This window comes from Octopus sinensis, linkage group LG8 (assembly GCF_006345805.1).
Source record: "Octopus sinensis linkage group LG8, ASM634580v1, whole genome shotgun sequence".
NCBI lineage: Eukaryota > Metazoa > Mollusca > Cephalopoda > Octopoda > Octopodidae > Octopus > Octopus sinensis.
In genome coordinates this window covers 25,521,412-25,545,033 of record NC_043004.1, presented here as the reverse complement: position 1 = coordinate 25,545,033, position 23,622 = coordinate 25,521,412, and the positions used below count along the sequence as shown (strand labels likewise).

General features: G+C 37.4%; 2 protein-coding genes across 2 annotated transcripts; one reads left to right on the top strand and one right to left on the bottom strand.

Annotated features, from left to right (window-relative positions):
- Window positions 1-1,244: 1,244 nt before the first annotated feature.
- Window positions 1,245-1,979, bottom strand: LOC115214773 (general transcription factor II-I repeat domain-containing protein 2-like). Its single transcript, XM_029783803.1, has one exon. The coding sequence runs from the start codon at window positions 1,977-1,979 to the stop codon at window positions 1,245-1,247; it is 735 nt and encodes a 244-aa protein (XP_029639663.1).
- Window positions 1,980-6,768: 4,789 nt separating this feature from the next.
- On the top strand, window positions 6,769-13,234 carry LOC115215036 (N-terminal Xaa-Pro-Lys N-methyltransferase 1-B). The gene is made up of 2 exons (XM_029784169.2): window positions 6,769-6,991; window positions 12,667-13,234. The coding sequence occupies exons 1-2, from the start codon at window positions 6,839-6,841 to the stop codon at window positions 13,174-13,176; spliced, it is 663 nt and encodes a 220-aa protein (XP_029640029.1). The 5' UTR covers window positions 6,769-6,838; the 3' UTR covers window positions 13,177-13,234.
- The last annotated feature ends 10,388 nt before the right edge of the window (window positions 13,235-23,622 follow it).

Below are 23,622 nucleotides of genomic sequence, written 5' to 3'. Positions count from 1 at the left end.
TTTTTGATGTGAAAAATTTTTCTTTCATATGGAGTAAATTGTATTTTAAAAACTAATTTGATCTTTTATCTTTTATTTGTTTCAGTTATTAGACTGCAGCCCTGGTACTTATTCTATTGGTCTCTTTTGCCAAACTGTTAAGTTATGGGGACATAAATACACCGACACTGGTTATCAATCAGTGGTTGGGAATACCCATGCCAGCATGGACAACGCTCATTAAATGATGATGATGATGATGATCATAAGTGACTGGCTTCCTTCAGTTTCCATGTACCAAATCCACTTACAAAGCTTTGGTCAGCCCAAGGCTATAGCAAAAGACACCTGCCTAAGTGGGACTGAACCCAAAACAATGTGGATAGGAAGCAAAATTCTTACTACACAGCCATGCCTGTTTGATTATATTAGACAGTATAAATGAGACTGAACCCGGAACCACGATCGCTACTTATATTCTTTGCTCAATGTTTTAGGCACTGAGCAATCCCTCTCTTTACCCTGTATGGATGGTGGGAATTGAAGTTGAGGTATCGTCCAGTGAAGGTCAGCTTCATGTATACGGATGTCCTGAATCCAATTGGACGTATTAATAACATGCACCAAGTAATAATAATAATGATGATGATAACAACAACAACATCGAAAAATACCTTAGAAATGAGAACCCAGGTTCAAAATTTCCCCAAGATACCGGATGAAGGCTGGTCAAACTCTGGCTGGTGAGAGTTACTGCTGGATGGGATATTGTGTTTTCTTTTCCTTCCAGTAGTTTCACATAGCCAAGGCCTTATTTATCAGCTGTTGGATGGATTCCAATGTGCAGACACAATCAGAACATCAGCTGTGTTTCTTCCTGTCGGTCACAGCTTCATAGTTTCCATTGTAACTGTCTATGTCATGTCTTGTAGCCTTTATAGCAGGGGTGTCAAACTCAATCGCACAGGGAGCCAAATCTGAAAGCACACTTTAGGTCATGGGCCGAAGAGGATAAACATTTATTGAACAGTCTAAAACTTTTTGAACATGAACATGTATTGAAACAGCTAGTATATAATTTTATTCCAAAAATATATTAACTCTAACTTAAATTACTTAAAATATTTTGCTCTGCATAAAAATATCACCTGTCAAAATTATAAAAATTTAAAATAAAAACATGTTGCAAAAAAAAAGACAATATAAATTTTTAAAATGTGCTTTTTAGTGAAAATTAAAATAATAAAGAAAACTTTCAATTTTCTTTATGCAATTTTGTCTGAGTTATATACTTGGCATCTTTTCTTGGCAATGAGTTCATTGCAGTTTGGGACAAAGTTCTGTGTTGTTGAGACTCTCAAGATAGATTGCAGATGTTCATCTGTGGGACGACTCCTATGTGACGTTTTTTTCATCTTCGTCACAGAGAACAGCTGCTTGCACAGATATGTGCTTCCAAACAAAGACAGTGTTTGAGCTGCATGGAAATGGAGCTGGGGCAATGCTTCAGGTGTGAAACAAGTGAATTGTGCAGGCCCTACAGAGTTGTACTTTGCTTTTAATGTCCCATTACACTTAAGTTCTATCAGTTCCATTTGAATCTGTACAGTTTTCACACTGATGGCAAATAGGTTGCGAAGCAGCTCAAAATTATTTTTCTGCGCTTCAAAGTCACTAAAGCACTGTGCAAATTCAGTATGGGGCACACTCAATTGATCAGCGAAGTGTTGCTTTAGGAACACCATGGCACTGACTTCGCTCGGTATTACTTGGAAACAGGGAAAGTGAAACAAGTTCAATTGGTGTATTGGTGTCTTCCATAAACGCAGGTTCACTTGAAATGCCTTTACTGCATCATACATATCACAGATCATGTGATCCCGCCCCTGGAGATGGATATCTAAAACATTGAGATACGCAGTTATGTCAACCAGAAACACCAACTCGCATTTCCACTTTTCATCCAGCAGAACTTCAGATTCATTTCCTTTACTGTCCATGAACTGACATCATCATCATCATCATTGCTCGACCGTGGTCGAGACAATGGAATTAACCATGCTACGCCAGACTTCACGGTCCATCATAGCATTATGGAGGTCAGAACTGACATATCTCCTCAACCAGCTCAAAAACTATGTCAAGGACCTTTCCTCAACTGAGCCACCGCACCTCCATATTATAAGGCACGTCACCGAACTCTGAATGCATTTCCCACAGGCAAGACTGGAATAGGCAATGATTTAACCCTTTTTTCTCGAACAAAGTTTACTGTTTGCATTACAGTGTTTGTTACATGTTCCATTTTTAAGACTTTATCACTCAGCATTTCCTGGTGTATGATGCAGTGATATGTTGTCAACTTGCCAGCGCAGTTCTCTTCATGCATCTTTAAACGTATCCTACCCACTAGTCCACTTTTTTCTCCACACATCGCTGGTGCTCCAACTGTTGTAAATCCAACAAGTTTGTCCCAAGGCAATTTTATGTCAGTTACACTCTGACATATTTTTCGAAAAGGTCCTTTCCTGTTGTTGTCCCATGCATTGATTTAATATCCAAAATTTCCTCCACAGAGAACAAATCGGAGTCCAATCCACATATAAAAATAGCTAGCTGTGCTGTATCAGTCGTGTCAATAGTCTCATTCACAGCAACAGAGTATGCAACAAATTTTTTTCCTTTTTCAATCAACTGTATTTTCAAATCAGTGGCCATCTCACACACCCAATCAGCAACTGTATTTCTGCTAATACTCACATTAGCAAACAGTTGCTTCCTGTCTGGACACAAAACGTTACACATTTTCTTCACGCAACTCTTCTCAAACTCTCCTTTGGTAAATGGCCAGGCTGATTTTGTGATCTCCTCTGCCACAACAAAACTTGCTTTACCAGCAGCTTCACTTTGTAATTTTGCTTTGGTTAAAAAAGCCTGTTGTAATGTGAGATCCCTCTTCAACTCATGCACCTTTCGTTGCTTCTGCTCAACAGCAAGCTATTTATACTAGTCCTGATATTTTGTCTCGTAGTGGTGTTTGAGATTATACTCTTTAAGTACAACAACATTAGCACCACAATTAAGACACACGGGTTTACCATCAATGTCAGTAAACATGTACTCGGTTTCCCACCAGATTTGAAAGGCTCTGCTTTCAGCATCGAATTTTCTCTTGACCATTAATATAGATAGCTACTATTACTGAATGACATCACGTAAAAATGATCGCCCGAAAGAGCAGTAAGGTGGCTGTTGCAGTGCATTATAGGATAAGTAGATTTTGCGTTATCAATGCTTCACAACGCAATTAGAGAATCAAAGGAGGCATTTCCCAGCATGCTTTGTTACAGTTACAATTGAGACTTGTGATTGCGTTATCATACCTCTTTAATGTGCTTTTTTGTACAGACAGGGTGTAATAGTTACAGTGTTGTTTCTAGTCATGTATTAAATTATTGCTACTTTTGGTGACACCCTTAGTAAGAAAAGTAGTGCAGTCAGTCCTATATATAATGTAATGGCCTGCTTTTGCCACACACTATGTATGTGTAGTTGTAACAAGAAGGCATGGGTGTTGCTGGGGGCAGCAAAGTACTCTATTTGCTGATGCCACCATTTGGACCAATTTCATACTGATATCAAAATGGTCTTGCAGGCTGGATGAAATTGCTGCATGGGCCGGAAGAGGCCTGCAGGCCAGGAGTTTGACATGTCTGCTTTATAGTGTTCACAAAGCACTGAGCAGCAATCATGTTTTTCCACACTCAACAATCAAATATAAACATTTGTTTTAAACAAATTCTATTTGTGTGTCAATTGAAAATGTTGTTATTTACTCCAGCTGTATTTTGGCACTGCTTATATTCTTAGCATGAATCTTCAGATCATCCACAACTATCACATGATATCAGGATAAGGAGATAGTAATACCTACATACATACATACATTATTAAGCAAAAATGGGCTGAGAAAAATAACTCAGAGTGGCCAGTGGCGTGTATATAAATAACAAAGACAAATACCATTAGCAATTACCATATGGCAATTAAGATATACCCCAGATGAGAAGGGGAGATCACCTTGAGAATCAAAAATTCTTCAAAGTTGACATCAAGTTAGAAAAAAACATTGTCTGGAGATAAGAGGACTTTTATAACATGTTTCTGCCTCAGTAGGCACCATCAGCATGACTGTTGTCTATCTAACCTTATCTCCATCAGCCAAGGGGCTTAGATATATACAAAAATGGTAGAATACGTTGAGGGCCTAGTTAATTTGCACACATTAAACAAAAATTAGTGCCGAGAGAATTAATTCAGATTTGCCAGTGCCAGGTATATGAACAACACAGACAGAAGTATTTTTTTTGTTTTTTTTTTTTGTTTCAGTTATGCTGAAGCACACCACCTTGAATTTTAAAGGAATGAAGTGACTTTCATTTTAAGCCCGGTACTTATTCTATCAGTTTCTTTTGCCAAACCACTAAGTTACGAGGACGTAAACACCAACAACGGTTGTAGGACACACGATATATATATATATATATATATATATATATATATATATATATATATATATATATATATATCGTGTGTCCTACAACCGTTGTTGGTGTGTTTACGTCCTCGTATATATATATATATATATATATATATATACATAGTACATAAGTAGAAGGGCAGGCAACAGGTTGCTTTGCCGCATACCGAGAGAATTAGAAATAGCAGTCAGAGACTGTTTATTCCTATTTTCTACAAGTGGGGCTCCGCATACGACATGTTTCTAGATCGGAAGTAAGAAAATAATTTTCTTACTTCCGATCTAGAAACATGTTCACCATTAACGGTAAGGCATTGTTTTCGTTATTTATTCCTCCTATTTTGCATATGTGAATTGCAGGGTTATGTCGTATGTGGAGCCCCACTTGTAGAAAATAGAAATAAACAGTCTCTGACTGCTATTTCTAATTCTTTCGGTATGTGGCAAAGCAACTTGTTGCCTGTCCTTCTACTTATATACAATATATACTGAACTTCACAGAAGTTCCCGCCGCAAATGGTCATATTTATATACCGAAATCTACTGGTAAATAATTGTTGGTTGTCTGAAAAACCATCGAAGAAATTATTTACTCTTATTATTATATATATATATATATGAAAGAAGCCCTGTATAAATATATATATATATATATATGAAAGAAGCCCTGTATAAATATATATATATAATATATATATATATATATATATATATATATATATATATATAGGGCTTCTTTCAGTTTCCGTCTTCCAAATCCACATACAAAGGTCTGGTCGACCAGAGGCTGTAATAAAAGACACTTGCCCAAGGTGTCACACTGTGGGACAGTACCCGAACAATGTGGTTAAGAAGCAAGTTGTTACTACATAAACTCGCCGTTATCTTTTTTATTGCGTAAGATCTCACTTTCCTTAGTAATTAGAACGAATACATGATCATGAAATTCGCGAAAAAAGAGATGTCCCCAGTTCCAGTTTTACGGTGGCCATTTTATATGCTCACATCGAAAGAAAGTTAATAACTTTCTGCCACTACAAACGTTAGTTTCCCTGGCGATGCTTGGGTATGGGTACGCACGTGACTTTGTTTACATTTCTGAAGATAACAGAAACCCATTTCTCCCCCCCCTAGCCCTAACCCCCTCCCCATATATAACAAAAAAAAAGAAGCCTCGGAGTTTATGATTCATGTGTGAGTGTGTGTTCTTGATAATCGCCTAGAACAAGTAGTTTTACACCAATTACACTATTTTTTTCTTAGTTTAAAGCCCGGGACTGAAGATGTGAAATTTCCGAGACCTCTCCCCCACCCCCCGTTTAGAGCAAGTTGTTTTACACCTATTACACTATTTTTGTTTTTGTTTTAGTGCCCGGGTCATCCCCTCAGACGCTTTCGGAAATTCCCGATGTAAATTTTCCGAGGCCTCTCCCCATTCCCCTTTCGCGTGCGCGCATTTTTTTTCATATTCGTTTAGAGGAAGTTGTTTTACGCCTATTACACAAATTTTTTTTTGTTTTTTTGACCGAGTTTAACGCTTTAGTTTAACCAAAACACCGAAGGTTCGCCGTTTTCCTTTTTCTTTTTTTCTTTTTCGGGTCCGTGTTTATTTATAAATAAATGGTATCTTCTATTACTAGATAAACATTGATTGGAAGAATCGTTAGAGAGTTAGTCAAAGTATTTAAAGTATAATGTGTCGGGTCTGTCTGGCCGATAAAATGAAATACTGCGGTGGAATGCTTTCGTCGATTTCATAGACAATGAAATAATAAAAATATTTCGTTTTTGGATTTGGTTTGCAAGATTCTTTATATGAGTTCGTGTGTTGAAGCATATTCTGTTGTGTCTGGGGAGAGTCATTCTCTTTTAGTGCCCTATATATATATTTTACCGGTGAGTGTGTTAAATAATAAGGCACTAAAAGAGAATGACTCTCCCCAGACACAACAGAATAGTAAAAAATGGTTTCTGATTTAGGCACAAGGAAAGTATCTTGAGGGATACCAACGACCTAAGTTGACTGGTACTTTATTTTATGGAACTCGGAAGAATGAAAAGTAAAGTTGATTTCAGCGGGATCTAAACCGGAACAAATATAGCAAGGATTTATTCCGATGCTTAAATGAATTTGCCGTTTCAAAACTCAGATGAGCGCGAAGGCTGGCTGAAGGGAGATAACCAAGAATAACCCCCAAAATATATATAATAAAACCCCTAAAAGTACATGGGGATTTTTTGTTTTTAAAGAGCTACTCTCAAGGTAGGTAATTGGGTGTAAGTTGCCGCTAAGCTGCTGAAGTCGTATTGTTTTGTAGAATGGCATCAAGAGAAGGAGAAGAATATTATGAAAATTCTAGATGTTATTGGGAGAAAGTTCCAGCTACAATTGATGGCATGCTTGGAGGTTTTCCACAAGTGTCGCCCATAGATATTAAAACGTCATCAATTTTCCTTCGATCTTTTCTGAAGGTGAGTAAAAATTTTCTTAAAACACGCAGATGTCATTCAAACTGGGGCACCTTGTTGGCGGTGGAAGAGGGTATATTGCGAAAGCAAGCATAGCACCATCAAATCACGTCCTTCGCTCATTTTCTCTCTCGGCCTAATGTATCAAGGATTACACTATATATCTTGTGCTCTGGCTGTTATTTCACCTTCCACCCTGTGTACGCTCCTTTCCTAGTTTGGTGGCGGTATATTGTCTTGGGACAGATCTCACCATGCTGTCTTTTGATCAGTAGTGTATCTAACCGTTACCATACTGTCACTTTGTCTATTCTCAGCTACATTATCTGTGCTTCATGTTTTAAAACCAGGATAGTGTGGTTTCAGTGATTTGATTTTTCTAGCTTCATTAACAACTACGTCAGCTACTCTGTTTATATTTTGTTGAATTCAGCTAAAATATCCTTTTATCGCTACAATTAGTTTGTTGAGACGAAAGATTGCCAATATTTTTATTAATTCCTTTTTTAAAAAAATTAAATATTTGATATTACGAAAATATCCACACAAGTCACATGGCTGGACAGTTCACAAGGAGTTTACATTTTTGTGTGTGAGTGTATGTAAAATGAATGAAATGAGAAAGAACGTAATCCAACGATAAAGAAAGTTTTAAAAACCTTTAAATTTCGAGCGCAAAGCCTATCTTCAGAAGAATACAAAGTAATGTATTTACAGAGATCCTTTATTAGTAGCAGTAGCTCTCCAAATGCATTGAGAGTGCTGCTGCTACTAGCAAAAAGCACAAGACTTTCCAAAATGGCTGGATCTATGTAATTACACATTTCTTCGACTGTATTCTTCTGAAGATAGGCTTTGCACCCGAGATATAAAGGTGTTTTCAACTTTCTGCATTGTTACAAGTTTTCCTTATTTCTCATTTCATTCATTTTTCTTTTGTACTACAATGCTTCGAGCTAACTACAACGTTCTTTGTGGGCATGGGTATCGTATCTTCTTTTACTTGTTCAGCAATTGGACTGCGGCCATGCTGGGCCACTACCTTGAAGGGCTTAGTCGAACGAATCGACTCCAGTACTTTTAAAAAAAAAAAAACTCCGCGGGGACATAAACAAACCAACACCGGTTGTCAAGCGGTGGTGGGAGATAAACAAAGACACACACACGACAGGTTAATTGTTTTGTAACGAAAAAAAAAAACACAATTGTCTTTAAAATAATATACACCGTATATCGTTGAAAAATATTTCCTAAGCTTCAGTAGGGGCTCGCTATTAACTTAGCTTTTGCAGTGTTGCGCCAATCAGCTCATTTGCATACGCAAGTCGCTGTAGGATCGACTACCTACGACCGGCTTGCGCGTGTGCACGCACCGGGTCCAGTCTCCACGACTAGTACCTCAGACTTTAAGTCCTTATAACTTCCTGGGGAAAAAATGGATATTAATGAAAATCTCTATGAGTACGCTATAAAGTGTATTTTTAGAAAATTGGTGGACTCACAAATACATACTGACACGTCATATATCTACAAAATGAAACCTGAAATTTCGAAAAAAAATTGTCGAGTGTGCGCTCACCTTTTTTTTTTCATATTAAATTCCGAAATAATTGTAAACTGCACACTTTGAACGATATTTGTAGAAAATTTCATTAGAAAATAACTTTTTTTTTTTGGTGGGGGGGGGGGTTCTAAGTTATGAGGAAACAAACCCGATTTGTGTAAAATGTCCATTTAAGCTATGTGGTAAATAACTTGCTTCCCAACCACATGGTTCCGGGTTCAGTGCTACTGCGTAGCACCTTCAGCATGTGTCTTCTGCTATAGCCTCAGGTTGACCAAAACCTTGTGAGTGGATTTGGTAGACGGAAACTGAAAGAAGTCCGTTGTATGTATATATATATATGTGTGTGTGTGTTTGTCCCACCACCATTGCTTGACAGCCAATGTTGGTGTGTTTGCGTCCCCATAACCTAGCAGTTTGGCAAAAAGAGATTGATAGAATAAGTACTAGGCTTACAAAGAATAAGTCCTGAGGTTGATTTGTTCAACTAAAGGCAGTGCTCCAGCATGGCCACAGTCAAATGACTGAAACAAATAAAAGAATGCATCCACATGTACACTTCTGAGAAGAAGTTAATATAAATCCATGTTGGTCAATTAATTCTGATTGATTAATGAAATTTTAAATTATTTTGTTTACTCTTTAGCATTTCAAGGAAAGCATATTTGTTTTAATGGTTTTGTAAACTTTTGGTGTCTGAATGTGTGTATCTAAATAATTAACATTTATGTGCACAGGTGTACAAGTGTATGTAAATTTAATTATATATATATATATACGCACACATGCCTATACATGCACATGCCTACACCTGCACAGGCACGCATGTATGTGCCCATACACTCAGACACACATGTATGTACTTATATAGATATATATACGCACACATGTTCCCTCGTGCACATATATACATACATGGCTGTTCGTACCCATGTGTCATACAGTCTACCTTTTACTCTGAGTGAGAGGCCCTTTGTCACCAGCTGAGGTAAGAGCTCTCTGAAATTTGCCCAGGCTATTCTTATTCTCGCAGCCACACTTTGAGCGTATCCTCCCCTTCTACTGACTTGGTTAGCATCAGATGTGGTGTGCAAGGGAGACGACTGCGCTGGTATGGTCATGTGGCGAGAATGGATGAGGATAGGCTGTGTGAAAAAGTGCCACGCCCTAGGGGTTGAGGGAACCTGTGGAAGAGGCAGACCCAGGAAGACCTGGGACGAGGTGGTGAAGCACGACCTTCAAACACTAGGCCTCACCGAGGCAAGGACTAGTGACTGAGACCTTTGGAAATATGCTGTGCTTGAGAAGACCCGGCAAGCCAAGTGAGACCATAACCTCGCGGCCTATGCTAGGGGTGTAACCAGCCCACTTATGCATACCTTTCCTTCATTTGACACTAAACTCTGTTTGCAAAGACCTGTTGAGGCAAGTGAAATCAAAATCAAATTCGATGACTGGCATCCGTGCTAGTGGAGCGTTAAGAGCACCATCCAAGTGTGATCGTTGTCAGAGCAGCTAGGAGTACACCATGATGTTTTGCGGCATTTGTGGGATGCTATTCATCAGAAAAGGCCACAATTGCATGCGTCCGGTGAGTGGCAATTGCACCATGACAACACACCTGCCCATTTAGCACAACTTGTGCAGCAGTTTTTGGCTAGGTACAGCATTCCCTAGGCCCAACAACCACCGTATTCCCCAGATCTCGCCCCTTGCAATGTTAGATGATGATGATACATATACACACATTCATCCCCTAAACATGCTTATGTAGCCATATGTGCATGCAGACACATACAGAGATATAAGATACTAGACTACCCATGACCCGTTGGATCACCGGGAAACTCTGAGTTTTCCAGCAACAGAGTTTTGTCTCGTGCCCCCCCCCCCCATCAGGTTATTTCACATGCTTTCAACGAATGTGGCATCGAAATCATGTGTAAATAGCTCCTTTCCCCCAAAAAGGAAAGATTTGGCTGCTATTTCTTGCAGATAGCTGTTACATGGTAGCAGGGTGTGCTAGAATAGGAATGATCAGGTTAAGAAACACTCCACTATGTAGCAACTACCTGGCAAGCATACTACCCACTCTTATGTCAGAGGCCTCAAAAGATATGTGGTCCGTATGATATCAGGAGAGTATACTAAAGTAATTCAACACTTTGCAGACATCTCTTCCAGGTGAAGCCTCCCCATGCAGCTGCAGTAAAGTATACAAAAGAGAAACATTGCTTCCCCCACTAAAGTAAGAGTAGATGAACGTTGGAATCCATTACATCATCATCATCGTTTAGCGTCCGCTTTCCATGCTGGCATGGGTTGGACGGTTCAACTGGGGTCTGGGAAGCCAGAAGACTGCACCAGGCCTAGTCTGACCTGGCAATGTTTCTACGGCTGGATGCCCTTCCTAACACTGAAAAGTCTGGTATAGCCAATGACATGGAAAAATGACTGTGGGATTTGGTCAATAATAAATAGAGAGCACCACTAGAAAATTAGAAAGCTTCAGGAAGCAGCGCATATGCTAGGACATAACAACCTCCTTAGCAGGCCAAATGCAGAGATGAATACAGTTGTGGAAACCAATAATTTAAAAAGAAGGCAGACTGACACAATGGATTACATAGACATGAAGTTTGTAAATCTTTAAAAAAATTCGCTTTGTCACTGCCTATGGACTTAGCGGAGTAGATAAAGATGTTGGTGAATGCAGTGCATGCACCCAGGGGTTCTGAGTTCAATCCCAGACAAGACATGAAGGTAATTCACAAGAAATCAACTGAAGCAAATGAAAAAAAAAGTCACAAAACAGAGAGGAATGAGAACAGTGTACTCTTGTAAATCAAATAAAGGGTTAGGCTTGAAATTCTGATACAACAATCATGTTCAACACAAGATACCTGAAGAAGGCTGGAGTGTACAACAGCTGAAACATAGTGAAAGCAGCAATCAGGATAGGATACCAGTCCAACTCATATGAACAATATACATAGTCTTCTGATGTCCCTTCATCGCTTGTCATTTTGAAGATCTTTGTGCTTATCATCGCTGCATGTTGAAATCTTTAAAAAAAATTTTTATGTATCATATAGATGCAATTTTTGATACTGAATCCAAATTTGTTATTCATTTACTCCAGAAAAATTTTGCGAAAATGTTACAGGTGTTCAAGCTGAGATAATTCTCAGAATGTGCAGCCAATCAGAAAACATTGCGTTCGCTGCCTCTTCTATCATCTGTCTCAGTAGTAAGAGGGGTGGGGCACAGGCATGTCAAACCATTAAACTAGCTACAGTAAACATTGAAAAACATTAAAACATTCATAGCAAATTAAATATTTAAAAGCTATGAGCAAATCAACAAGAGTTGCTAGAAATAAGTCAAAACATTGCTTAAACAGACATTTATTAGTTTTAAAAAATTCAAGAATGTAAGTTTGCAATACACTTTAGGATTTTATAAAATAAATTCTTTCTCATATCTCCTTCTCCATATAAATTGACAAAGTGTCAACCATGGAATGGTGTGTCTCACATCAGCATTTATTTCTATGCTTTAAAGATGCCCAGGTACTCTCAATTTGTTGATTACACTCAGTTTGGTGGTTGCACTCCTTGTGCACATATGCAGCATCTTTGGTTACTATGGAGACAGAGTTCTTTGCAATGTGCTATGGAACATGTGGTACTTCTTTGCTTACAATGCTAACAGAACTTCACAGTGATGTGTAAAATATTCACTTATGATTGGCTAAAATACCCAAATTTTAAAGGATAATAACTTTTTAATTATGAATTTATAGGAAAAATGAATTTCATTTTCATAATTAGTATACAAAATTTAATCCATGTACCAAATTTGAAAACAGTTGGAACAAAATTGTAGATAGTGACAATAACCACAAAGATCCCATTTTGACTTGTTCTTTGAGTGCACCCTCAATGTCCCATCATTTCCATTCAATTTCCCATGTCCCTTACACACAGTATCTCAGCTGTCTTCAATTGATTTCCATATCCAGAGTCTTTTATAAACTAATTTTGTCTGTTCAAAGCATCATATTTAATTCATTCCTCTTCATACCCTAACATTTTTTTCTTCTTAATTTCAGACTCATGGTGGTAGCATTGACAACAATAGAGCTCTAGATTGTGGTGCTGGTATTGGCAGAGTAACAAAACATCTACTGACACCACTCTTCAATCATGTTGACATGTTAGACCTGAACCAAAAATTTTTAAGCCGTGCAGAAACCTACCTGGGAGACAAAAAGTCAAAAGTGGACCGTTACATTTGCAACTCCCTGCAAGATTTTGTTCCTGAACCTGGCAGATACAATGTAATTTGGTGCCAGTGGGTCCTTGGTTACCTTAGTAATTCTGATTTTGTGTCCTTCTTGAAACGCTGCAAAGCCGCCTTAGTGAGTGGGGGCTTGATTGCCATTAAAGAAAATGTAACCACAGAAGACCGAGTGTTTGATGAAACTGACAGCTGTTTTACCCGGCCAAAATCTGAGTTCATTAACATCATCAAAAAATCAGGAATGAAAGTTGTTAAAATAGAGAAACAGGACGGATTACCTGCTGAGTTATTTGCTGTTTATTTGTTTGCCATGCAGTAATCTGCCAAACTAAAGAGCTCTGCTGAAAGCTTTGTAAAAAAAAAAATTGATAAACCTTTATTTGGCTTTTTTAGTATTATTATTATTAAGGTGGCAAACTGGCTGACAAAACACTTAGCGACATTTCATCTAATTTTTGTTCTGGGTTCAAATTCCACTTTGGTCGATTTTGCTTCCATCCTTTCGAGATCAAAGAAATGAATACTAGTCAAGTACTGGGGTTGATATAGTCAACTAGTCCCCTCCCCAAAAATTTCGGGTTTTGTGCCCATAGTAGAATATAGTAGAAAGTATTATTATTATTACTATTCAGGCAACAAGCTGACAGAATCATTAGCATGCCAGGCAAAATGCTATTTCGTCCATCTTTACGTTCTAAGTTCAAATTCCACCAAGGTCAACTTAGCCTTTCATCCTTTTGGAGTTGATAAAATAAGTAACATTTGAACACTAGGGTCAGTGTAATCGACTCATCCTCTCCTCCAAAATTGCTGCCCTTGTGGCAAAATTTGAATCCATTATTATTATTTTGCTGAGGTCAGTTTTACCTTTTGTTCTTCCAGGGTCAATAAAATAAGTTCCAGTTGAGCCTTGGGATCAATGCAATCAACTTCCTTCCTCCCCTAAAAATTTCTGGCCTTTTGCCAAAATTTGAAATCATTATTATCATTAATATTGTTGCCTTTGTAAGTAGTCATATTACAGAAGTCATATATTTTAAAGTATATTAATGATTAAAATTGAAATGTCTTTTTTTTTTTTGAAATGTTAATTCCAAAAACACTGGTGTTAGGTATCTTATATAGTTTTCATAAACTTGTATTTAAACATTTACCACTTTCACCAGAAGCAGATGTGTACATTCCGCTAAGTGCTAGACAGTACAAACTCTGGTTGTTTTATCTTATTTGAGTGAAGATATTGCTGTAAAATATTGCAAAATATTTTATTTATATGTCTCCCCAAGTAAAGAAAAAAATTAGTGAAAATGTTTTTTCATTTCACTCAAAATGATAAAGAAAAATTCAGATAGTTGGGAAAAATATGTTTTGTAATAAGATTATATTTTCATACTCAAAAATTATCTCTGACCTCAAAATTTGAAGAAATTAAAATTAAACTTCCTTTTTTACTATTTTATTCTTCTGTTTTTATTTTTCCATGCTTTGGAATGGTTTTATTTTTAAATGAATATTTACTGTATAGAATAAAACAAATTAAATATTTTTCTTTATGCTTGATACCTTTTAGTGTCTCAACTCAAATTCAACCTTGTTATTTAAGTTATCCTGTGTTTATTTTCCACTGGAGTTTTCTTGTCTTCGTTACTACAATGTTTGGAATGTAGTCCTGTTAATTTAAGCCAAACGAAAATCCTAAGCAGGAGAGATCAGAGGTTTTAAAAGTGTTGCCACAAAAGCCATATCACTTGCTACAAAAGCCATATCACTCTAGGTAGTGATTGAATGCGAAGTTTGGGGAATTAATGGAAGAATGGGCATTCAGAGAACAAGGGTAAACAAGTTTGAAGATCATTTGTCAAGAAACAGGATGGGGGTATAATGGAAGACTTGTGGCTCAAAGTTGTTTTTACTAGGGTAAATGTTATTTATATAATGATATAAAATGTGTTAAAAGTAGGTATCACTTTGAATTTTGGGTGAATATTTTAGGAAATATGACAATTTGAATGATTAGCAGGATGGTCAAAATCTTGCTTAATTAGTCTTATCTTGGAAACTGAGGTGGTAATCACCTTCAAATAACACAAATTAATAGTGACCATGGTATAACAGCTTCCTACTTTTTTTTTTTTTTTTTGCAATTTTTAAAATATTTATGTAAAGCCCATTTTATTACATGTTACTACAGTCAATTTTGTAGTGCTTTCAGATCTAGTTAAATCCAAAAGTACAAGTCACAAGGACTTGGCACATTTGTAATTGGTATAGAACTAAATAAATCCTGAGATTTTGGAACATAACATTTCAATAAAATTGCAATGTTTCAGATCAGGACACCCATGTGAGTTGGATTTTCTCCATTTTGACGGGGATTTTTCCATTTTCTTTTTTTGCATCTTGGTCTTGGAAATGATGGGGGTAAGCTTTTTTTTGAAAGATTGATTTTTTTCCCATCCCCAATCCCCTGGATCAATTTTGGCCAATTTTGTTTGCACTATGCACTTAAAAGTGATGGGACAAGCCTTTTCATTAAAAAAAAAAAATGAAAATATTTTCAAACAAAAGGATGTGTGATTTAAGAGAGATTTAGCTGTTGTTTCTAGCACATTCCACAGCTACCTGATAACTTTCTCAAAATTGCATGTTGACCTACATTAAAAAACAAACAAAATGTATAACCTAATTCCTTGCTTTAAGCATTAACAACATCTGTAACTTACTGCAAGCTTGTTAGTAGGAGAGAGAGAAAAAAACCCAAAACGAATATGTAAACACTGACAAATTATTCCGACTATTCAAAATTGGAAGAAAAAACATCATGTCTGACTTTAATGGTCTACAAAATTATATTCATTGCACAATATAACTTTTATTGACAGAATTTGACCAATACTTCTTGAAGAAAAATGAAATTTACATGTGCAAGAATATCTACTAGGTTTGCCTAGTGCCTCTCCACATGTCAAAACAGTGAGAGGAAATAAGCATTCTCAATACAATGATTTCATGCTAAGTTTGAGCTCTAGAAGACTTATTAAACTCAATTTAGTGCATTTGTTTGTAGAAGTATATGTTTACTTAATAAATCATTCATCCATTTCTTGAAATTCTGGTTCTGCTTGACCGCTTGCCATGTGTGAATATGTCAGTATGGCAAATAGGATCAGTATACCACCCTCTTTACTAACTTTGCACTTTTTTTATCATATCAGAGCCAGAATTATCAATGACCACATTGAATTCATGAGAAAATTTTTTTCTTATGATATGTCCTTTTCTAGGTGAAAATTAACAATGAAATTTTAACTATTATATTTCATAGCAATTATCTGACCTATCCCCATTGATTTTTATATCAAAATAGAGCCTTCCTCTTCCTGGTAGTATGGTTTTTAGCACAACTCAAGTTATGGCACTTGAGCACATTGAACCAGATTGAGGGCAGCCAGTCAACAGTTAAAACAAAATAAAACATGGTACAAACTTTATAAATGCTTGGAAATATTAGGGTGTTTGAAGGACCCTGACATGATATGTAACTCAGATTTTAATTAAAACAATATGAGAATAAAGTTCACATCCAGAACTTTCAAATGATTTCTCTCTTTCTCTTTTATTTGTTTCAGTCATTTGACTGCGGCCATGCTGGAGCACCGCCTTTAGTCGAGAAAATCGACCCCAGGACTTATTCTTTGTAAGCCTAGTACTTATTCTGTTGGTCTCTTTTGTTGAACCGCTATATAATTTTCCTCAGAAAATATTTTGATATGAAAATGAAGCAAAACGTGTTTTTGTATATTCAAACTGCTTGTCTCCATTCTATAGTGATACCTATTAAAAATTATTACTAGGTAATTGAACTAATAGAGATACTAAACACTTAGACTATTGGATCACTAAAAAAGAGCAAATTTGGAGACACTCCCTCTAATTAAGTTGGTCTTAAATTTACATATTAAATTTAATTATAGCAGACACCTAATTTGCATACTTAACCCCTATAATAATTGTACCCTTCATAGTAAGGAACAGTGACGCCAAAGTGTCACCAAAGCTGGCTTTTCAAAGTGCTGCAAAAAATTGGTCTTCTCCCTTCATTCCTTTACTTCTTGTGGCCTTAATTTACCACCTCTCTTCATCTAAAATCATACACCTCCCACCCCTACACCTGTACACTACCTAACTCAGTACCCTCATCACACACACCATTATATATACTGTTCAACTCAGTACTCATACCACACACTAGCACCCAACCCCTCTCAGTACCCACACCTCTTGCCTGTCTACAAACAAAACGCATACCTCTGTGTGAAAAGTCTGGCTGCATCCGAAAAAATATATATTATGAAACAAAAATAAACACAAAATTTATTACACGAATCTGTTACCACCACGACAGTCAACTATTTGACACTGAACATGAGTTTGATGTTGAATACATCCACGAATTTTCCGCTCAGATAGCTCTTCCCAAGATGGCTTCGTGCAATTCATACCTCATTGTAGGGTTTTTCAGTTCAACTTTATCATCCAAAACTAAAGTTAATAATGATTCTGCTAATTCCATGTGTTGAATAGAACTCACTGAATAAATCTTAATTAACTGTGTTGTCAATTGTATACACCTGACATATGCTAACGTGTATGCAGCCAGACTTTTTACACAGATACATCAGTGTTAAAACAAATGCCTGTCTATGACTTTCACATGTTTTAACACCAAGCACAATGAAGTAGCTGGTCCCGCAGGCACTATACCACAGCGAACCTACAAAATATTGGGCTACTTTGAAGATATTTTAGAAACAGACAAATGACTACAAGTTATAGTGATAATGAAGTATGTTAAAGTAATAGTCTGGTTGGAAACAGCACTAGACGAATCCCCTATGATTTATCTGATGTTAATAATACATAAATTTAGTGTTAAATTAAAAGAAAAACCATATATCAGTCATACTTGCAGTCTGGTAAACTTCCCATTTATATTTGTCTACAGATAGGTGTGATATTACAGAAAACAAAATACTAGAATATAGTTAGAACAAGGGGCACATGTAAATCAGTGATTTTTGTATCTATGGTGATTATAATGTAGGAACTGATCAACTTCATATCTAACCCCAAATATACTTCATGCTCATTTGCTGGAATTGATTATTTTTATAATATTCAATGCCTTAGAGATGTGATGGTATTTTCAAAGAGATCACCATAATTACTGAGATGGACACGAATGTCATACTTGCTAATCACTTCTTCAACATACAACAGAAAAGACATTGCTGCCAGAGCTGTAGTCCCGGGTGAAGGATAGACCAAGACAGCGCCTGACACCTAGAATGTTGTCAGGCACTCACTGTCCTCTACCAGTCGGGCAATAGGATCAATGGATGTTCCACTTTAGCTATATATAGAGGATTAGTGGTAGGGAAGTGTGACAGCATCCTAGGAGAGACTCGATGAAAACAAACTAGCTAGTTTGTTCTGGAGGACTTTTTGGTTGGGAACTATTATGGATAATTTCCAGATGTCTTTGGCTTGGCAGTGTTATTGGGGGGCACTACCGGTTCGAGATAAACTTTACAGGCATGGATGTGCTGTGAGACAGGCTTGTCCAAGGTGCTCACAGAGCAACAAAACCATTCTGCATGCACTCATTCAGTGTCTGAGCATTGCTAACTTGTGTACTTATGTTGAATAGCTGCTGTTGCATATGGGATGGATCCAGTTGTCTTCCATGTCTATAATGATGATTGCCCCACTGCTCTCTTTTAACCAGCCAGGCAAGGCAGTTTTCCTTTGCCTGGTAGCAGTGACATAAGAGGTTGTCTGGTGGAAAGGAATGAGGACAGACACTCCTCTTTGGTAAAGCCCTCTTCATCCTTTTCAAATTTCACCTGAAAAGGAAAGAGAGGGTGGAAAGGGAGGTGCTGTCCTTGAGTGAATTTATCAAAAGGTGGGTGAAAATTACAAAAATGGCAAGAATGGATGGTACCACTGTCAGTTGGAGGAAAGGATTTGGAAAGAGCACTTATCTTGTATTAGATGTTGGGGTTTCATCTGTTATTAAAGCCTGAGCAAATACCATCTTCAGTGCTCCTAAACAACCAGCCTTGCATCCAGACAGCCCTTTCTGTGGAATTAATATGTACTAAAATCTAGGTTATTTGGAAAAGAGAGAGTGTGACGAGTGACATAAGCCCAACCACTTAAAAACAAATTCATTGTGGGAGTAGTTTGAAGGCGAGCTGAAAGTCCTATGGTGACATGATATGGTAACAGGAAAGGCAATAGGTATTGCAGGAAATTCCTAGCCAGTCCCACACATAGGTGGCACAGAAGATGATGACTGTCTCTTTGTAGAATCTAAAGGCACCTACAAGATTCATGTTCTCCTTTGTGTGGCAAGCAATCCTATCTAAGTGTAACACTGCTTCTTTGATATCAGAGGCAGGATGAGAAAAGTGTCGCCTTCAATAAGCTTGGTGTTAACTGCAGACGTGTAGCCATCCAGTTGATTGCAGTTGAGATAAAATAAGAAGAATAAAGGAAACATGTAATCTTAGTTTATTGGAATATAGGAACTTTACAAGACAGCAAAGACAGTCTAGAATGAAAAACAGCGCTAATTACAAATGTATTGGCTCAGATCACAGAATAGTTCACAGTAAGGTATTTGTTAAACCATATACAAAGAAATCCAGTATACCTCTGAAAATAGATATATATTCTTTAAAAAATTCAGAAATGATAACAAATTTTGAAATGCATCTAAATTCCAAACATGGGAACATAGAGGAAAGCAAGTTTTGTCGCACAATATTCATGACAGCATCAAATCATCTGCTGAAGAAGTTCTAAGAGTCACGAAACGTAAGCATCAAGATTGGTTCGATGAGAATGATTTTCAAATCCTAGAAACTATGCATAAAAGATACAAAGCATGGATCTCAAGCAAACACTCGTCATCACCCAGATCCCTATACATCTCCACTAAGAAAACTACCCAGAAAAAATTGTGAGATGAAAAATTCTTGGTGGGCAAGAAAAGCCCAAGAATTGGAACAGACTGCTAACTCACAAGTTGAGAGCATTGTATGACAATATGAAAGGTGTATTTGGTTAAAAAAAGGGTGATATGGAACCTATTCTTTCATACAACAGGTCAAAACATTTAGGTAGCAAAGATGAAATTCTGAAAAGAAGGGCTGAACACTTTAAATCTGTATTAAATCATGAATCCACTACTGATCCTGAAGTAATCAATGAAATCCTTCTGAGGCCTATAATAATTGAGGAACTTCTGGAAGATCCTTCCTTGGAAGAAATAAGTACTGCTATTAAAAACTTCTCAATGATAAAGCTCCTGGACAAGATGGTATTCCCATAGAAGTGTACAAGCATGATGGTAGATGATTTGTAAGGAAGCTGCACAAATTGATCTGTTTGATCTGAGAAACTGAATCTGTTCCCTGACAATTCAAAGATGCAACTAGAAGAGTGTATGTGATGATCACAGGAAATAAGTTTGTTGTGCATTGCTGGAAAAATTCTTGCAAGGGTGATCCTTAACCACATCAATAAGCATGTAATAAACAGTATATATCCTGAAATCCAATGTAGATTTCAGGCTAGGAGAGATACTGTTGATATGATTTTTGCTCTTCAGCAAGTTCAAGAAAATGCTGTGACAAATGAAATATACACCGCCAGAAGTTCTTGTTGACAAACAACAGCAGTAATTTTATTCAGCTGAATACACGTCATTGATTGGTTGAAATTACTGAAATAGGACAACTTTAACGTGAAATAACTTCGTAAATATAAGTTTTTCTCAAAACTGCTAAAAGTAAAGGATGTTTTATATGATACATTCTATCAGTGTCCGAAATTTGAAAGTGTTTAGTTACAAAAAATTATTTTTTAAGTCTGTCAGTCAAAAGGTAAAGATCCTTTATTTTTAATAAAAAAAAATAAACTGAAGAGCCTATTATGTATCCAAGGTTAAATTATTTATGCACCCCAAGTATGAAAGCAATTCATGCAGCCGTTTATGCATGAAAAGCGAACACACACACACAGGTGTATTTTATATAGGAAATTATGGTTGCATAACAAAATATTACATGCCTATAAGTCATTAATCATACACATCAATATCCATCCTTTGACATCAAAAAGATCAGAAGTACAGCAAAAAATTTTAATATCCAGGTCAAATTGAAAGAGGATAATGGGAAAATGGCGCATGATATGAAATTAATGGATCAATTACCCAAGTATTAGACATGGAGAAACAATAAATGGTACAAGAGGAAACGTGAGGATGATGCTCTTGTAAGAGTTTACAGTGACCACCCAAGCCAAGCAAAATGCTACTACTGACGGCTCCTTTTGCCTGAAGTATGTGGTACCAAATCCTTAAGAGAAGAAATTGAAATTAATCATTACTTATTTTGCTCCAGTTTAGATATAATTTTTTGGAATTTGAAAATTACCAGATTAACTTGGAATTCAACAGAGAAAAGAATTTTGATTGTTAAATGCCCCAAAAATTATTCAGATATTTTATTAACAACCTCAAATACAATTGGGTCAAAGTTGAGGAAAAATTTGTCTTCTGTATGCTAATATTCTGAAGGTATTCCTACACATGTTTGTCCCCTACTCAATGAAATTTTTTAGAAATATTCTTCAAACGGTGGAAACCATATCTCAAACTCTTAAATTCAACGAACAATTTTGCTGACCAATTTTTACTCCCAAGGATGATGCAATACTTGCAATATAATTATTTCAAATAATGAAAAATCAGAAATTACTCATTTTGCCCCATTTACCAATTTAGCACCACCCACCTCCACGCGTTTGCCCCCCATCACCGCTTGACAAATACTGTTGGTGTGTCTGGCGGTTCGGCAAAAGAGTATGTACTTGGCTTTAAAAAGAACTAAGGAAGATGTGTTCAACTAAAATTTCTTCAAAGCGGTACTCCAAGCATGGCTGCAGCATAATGACTGAAGGAATAAGAGATAAAAGATAGTTTTTTTTTCTCTCTGTATTATTTTTCTTTCGTTCAGAATGGATTTTTCTCCATATATTTACGAGGGCCTACGTCCAAATATGCCACGAGCCCGGGAAAAGGAGAAAGAAAGCGAGAACGAAGGAACTTCGAACCACTGATGTAGAGGTAAACAATGTTAAGCATTCATGTAGGTTGTATAAATGTGCGTGACCTGAAGTCAAGCTGGAAGCAAGGTTGCTTCCTTAATGACATCAGGTCGCGTAATTTGGATGTTATTGTTGCTACAGAAACCCGGTCAAGGAGGCCAAGAGATCTGCTCCCGCTGTTGGATGGCTATGAGAGTTTTTTCTCTCCAAGCAGTCCTTCCAGCGGGAATGGGGTGTTGGTCCTGTTAAAAAGAAACTGGGTTTCTGAGAAAAAGTTAATTTTTTCAGATCCTGAAGGTAGGTTGGTCATCATGGACTTGACGTTCAGTCGTGGTAAAGTTATCAGACTGGTTGCAATTTATACACCCACGCCAACTGGGCAAAGCAAGTATTTTCGGAATCTGGAGAAGTTTCTTGGTACATCACATTCCTTAGTTGCGAAGCACGCGTAGATTATGTTGGCTCGTGTACAGACAGAAAAGGTAGTCATGGCTTCCTGGAACTGCTAAGCAGGTTTGAGCTAGCAGATCCTTATAGGTTGGAATTTCTGAACGCTCCATTGTTGACATGGTCAAATAGCGATGGATCTTCCAGGTTATACCTAGAGTGTTAATTAGAAAAGCAGATAGAAAGATAGCTAGGTGTCCACAGTTTCACCCGGTCAGCTACAGTGATCATAAAATGGTCACCTGTAAGCTTGACATAGATAAGATATATAATAGAGGCTCTGGCTACTGGAAACTTAATACGTCCCTTTTGGCAATTAAGGAGTACAGAGACCAGATTAAGATGTTGATTCAGAGGGCATTAACTGGTTCCATTATTAATAATAAATGGTGGTATGCCCTCAAGCGAGCCATAAAATTTGAGTCTATTAGATATAGCATAGATTTAGTGGCTAGAGAGGCTAGGAGGGAATCAGCTTTAGTTAAGGATTTAGAGGAAGCAATGAAAACTGATTCTGCGGCTCAGGTGAAGAGACTGGCATTAAACCAGCACCGTGAAACCAAAAACATGGGTTGCATTGTCAGGGCAGTGGGTTGTGAGGGAATCAAGGCACAGGATGGGCCCAAGTGGTGGAAGCCCAATGTGGTAATGATGCCACAATCCTATCTTTGATGAACCAGCAAGGTAAGTTGATAGACGAGCCCAAGGAGATGTGTGAAGCTTTTCAGGAGCACTTTGCCCAGCTTTTCGGTGGGGGCAGCAGACCGGATAGCAGGGGGGACCTAACGGACTTCCTCGCTGGGCTGCCACGCCTATCGGGGCTGGATGTGGAGTGCTGTGAAGGGCCGATCAGGCCCAAGGAAGTAATTGAGATTATGGCAGTCTGCGGTGCGGGTAGGGCGCCGTGACTGGATGGTCTACCCTATGAGTAGTATAAGAGTATGCCAGACTTGTTCAAGCACCTGCTGGTGAATGTCTATGTGAACTGGCAGCAGAACGGGTTTATTCCCAGATCTGTGCACCGGGGAGTGGTAATGCTTGTCAGAAAGGAGCCGGACAAGGGGGATTCCGTAATTTTCAGCCCATCACTCTGCTAAATGCAGAGTTGAAGATTTTGGCCAAAGTGTTATCGAAAAGA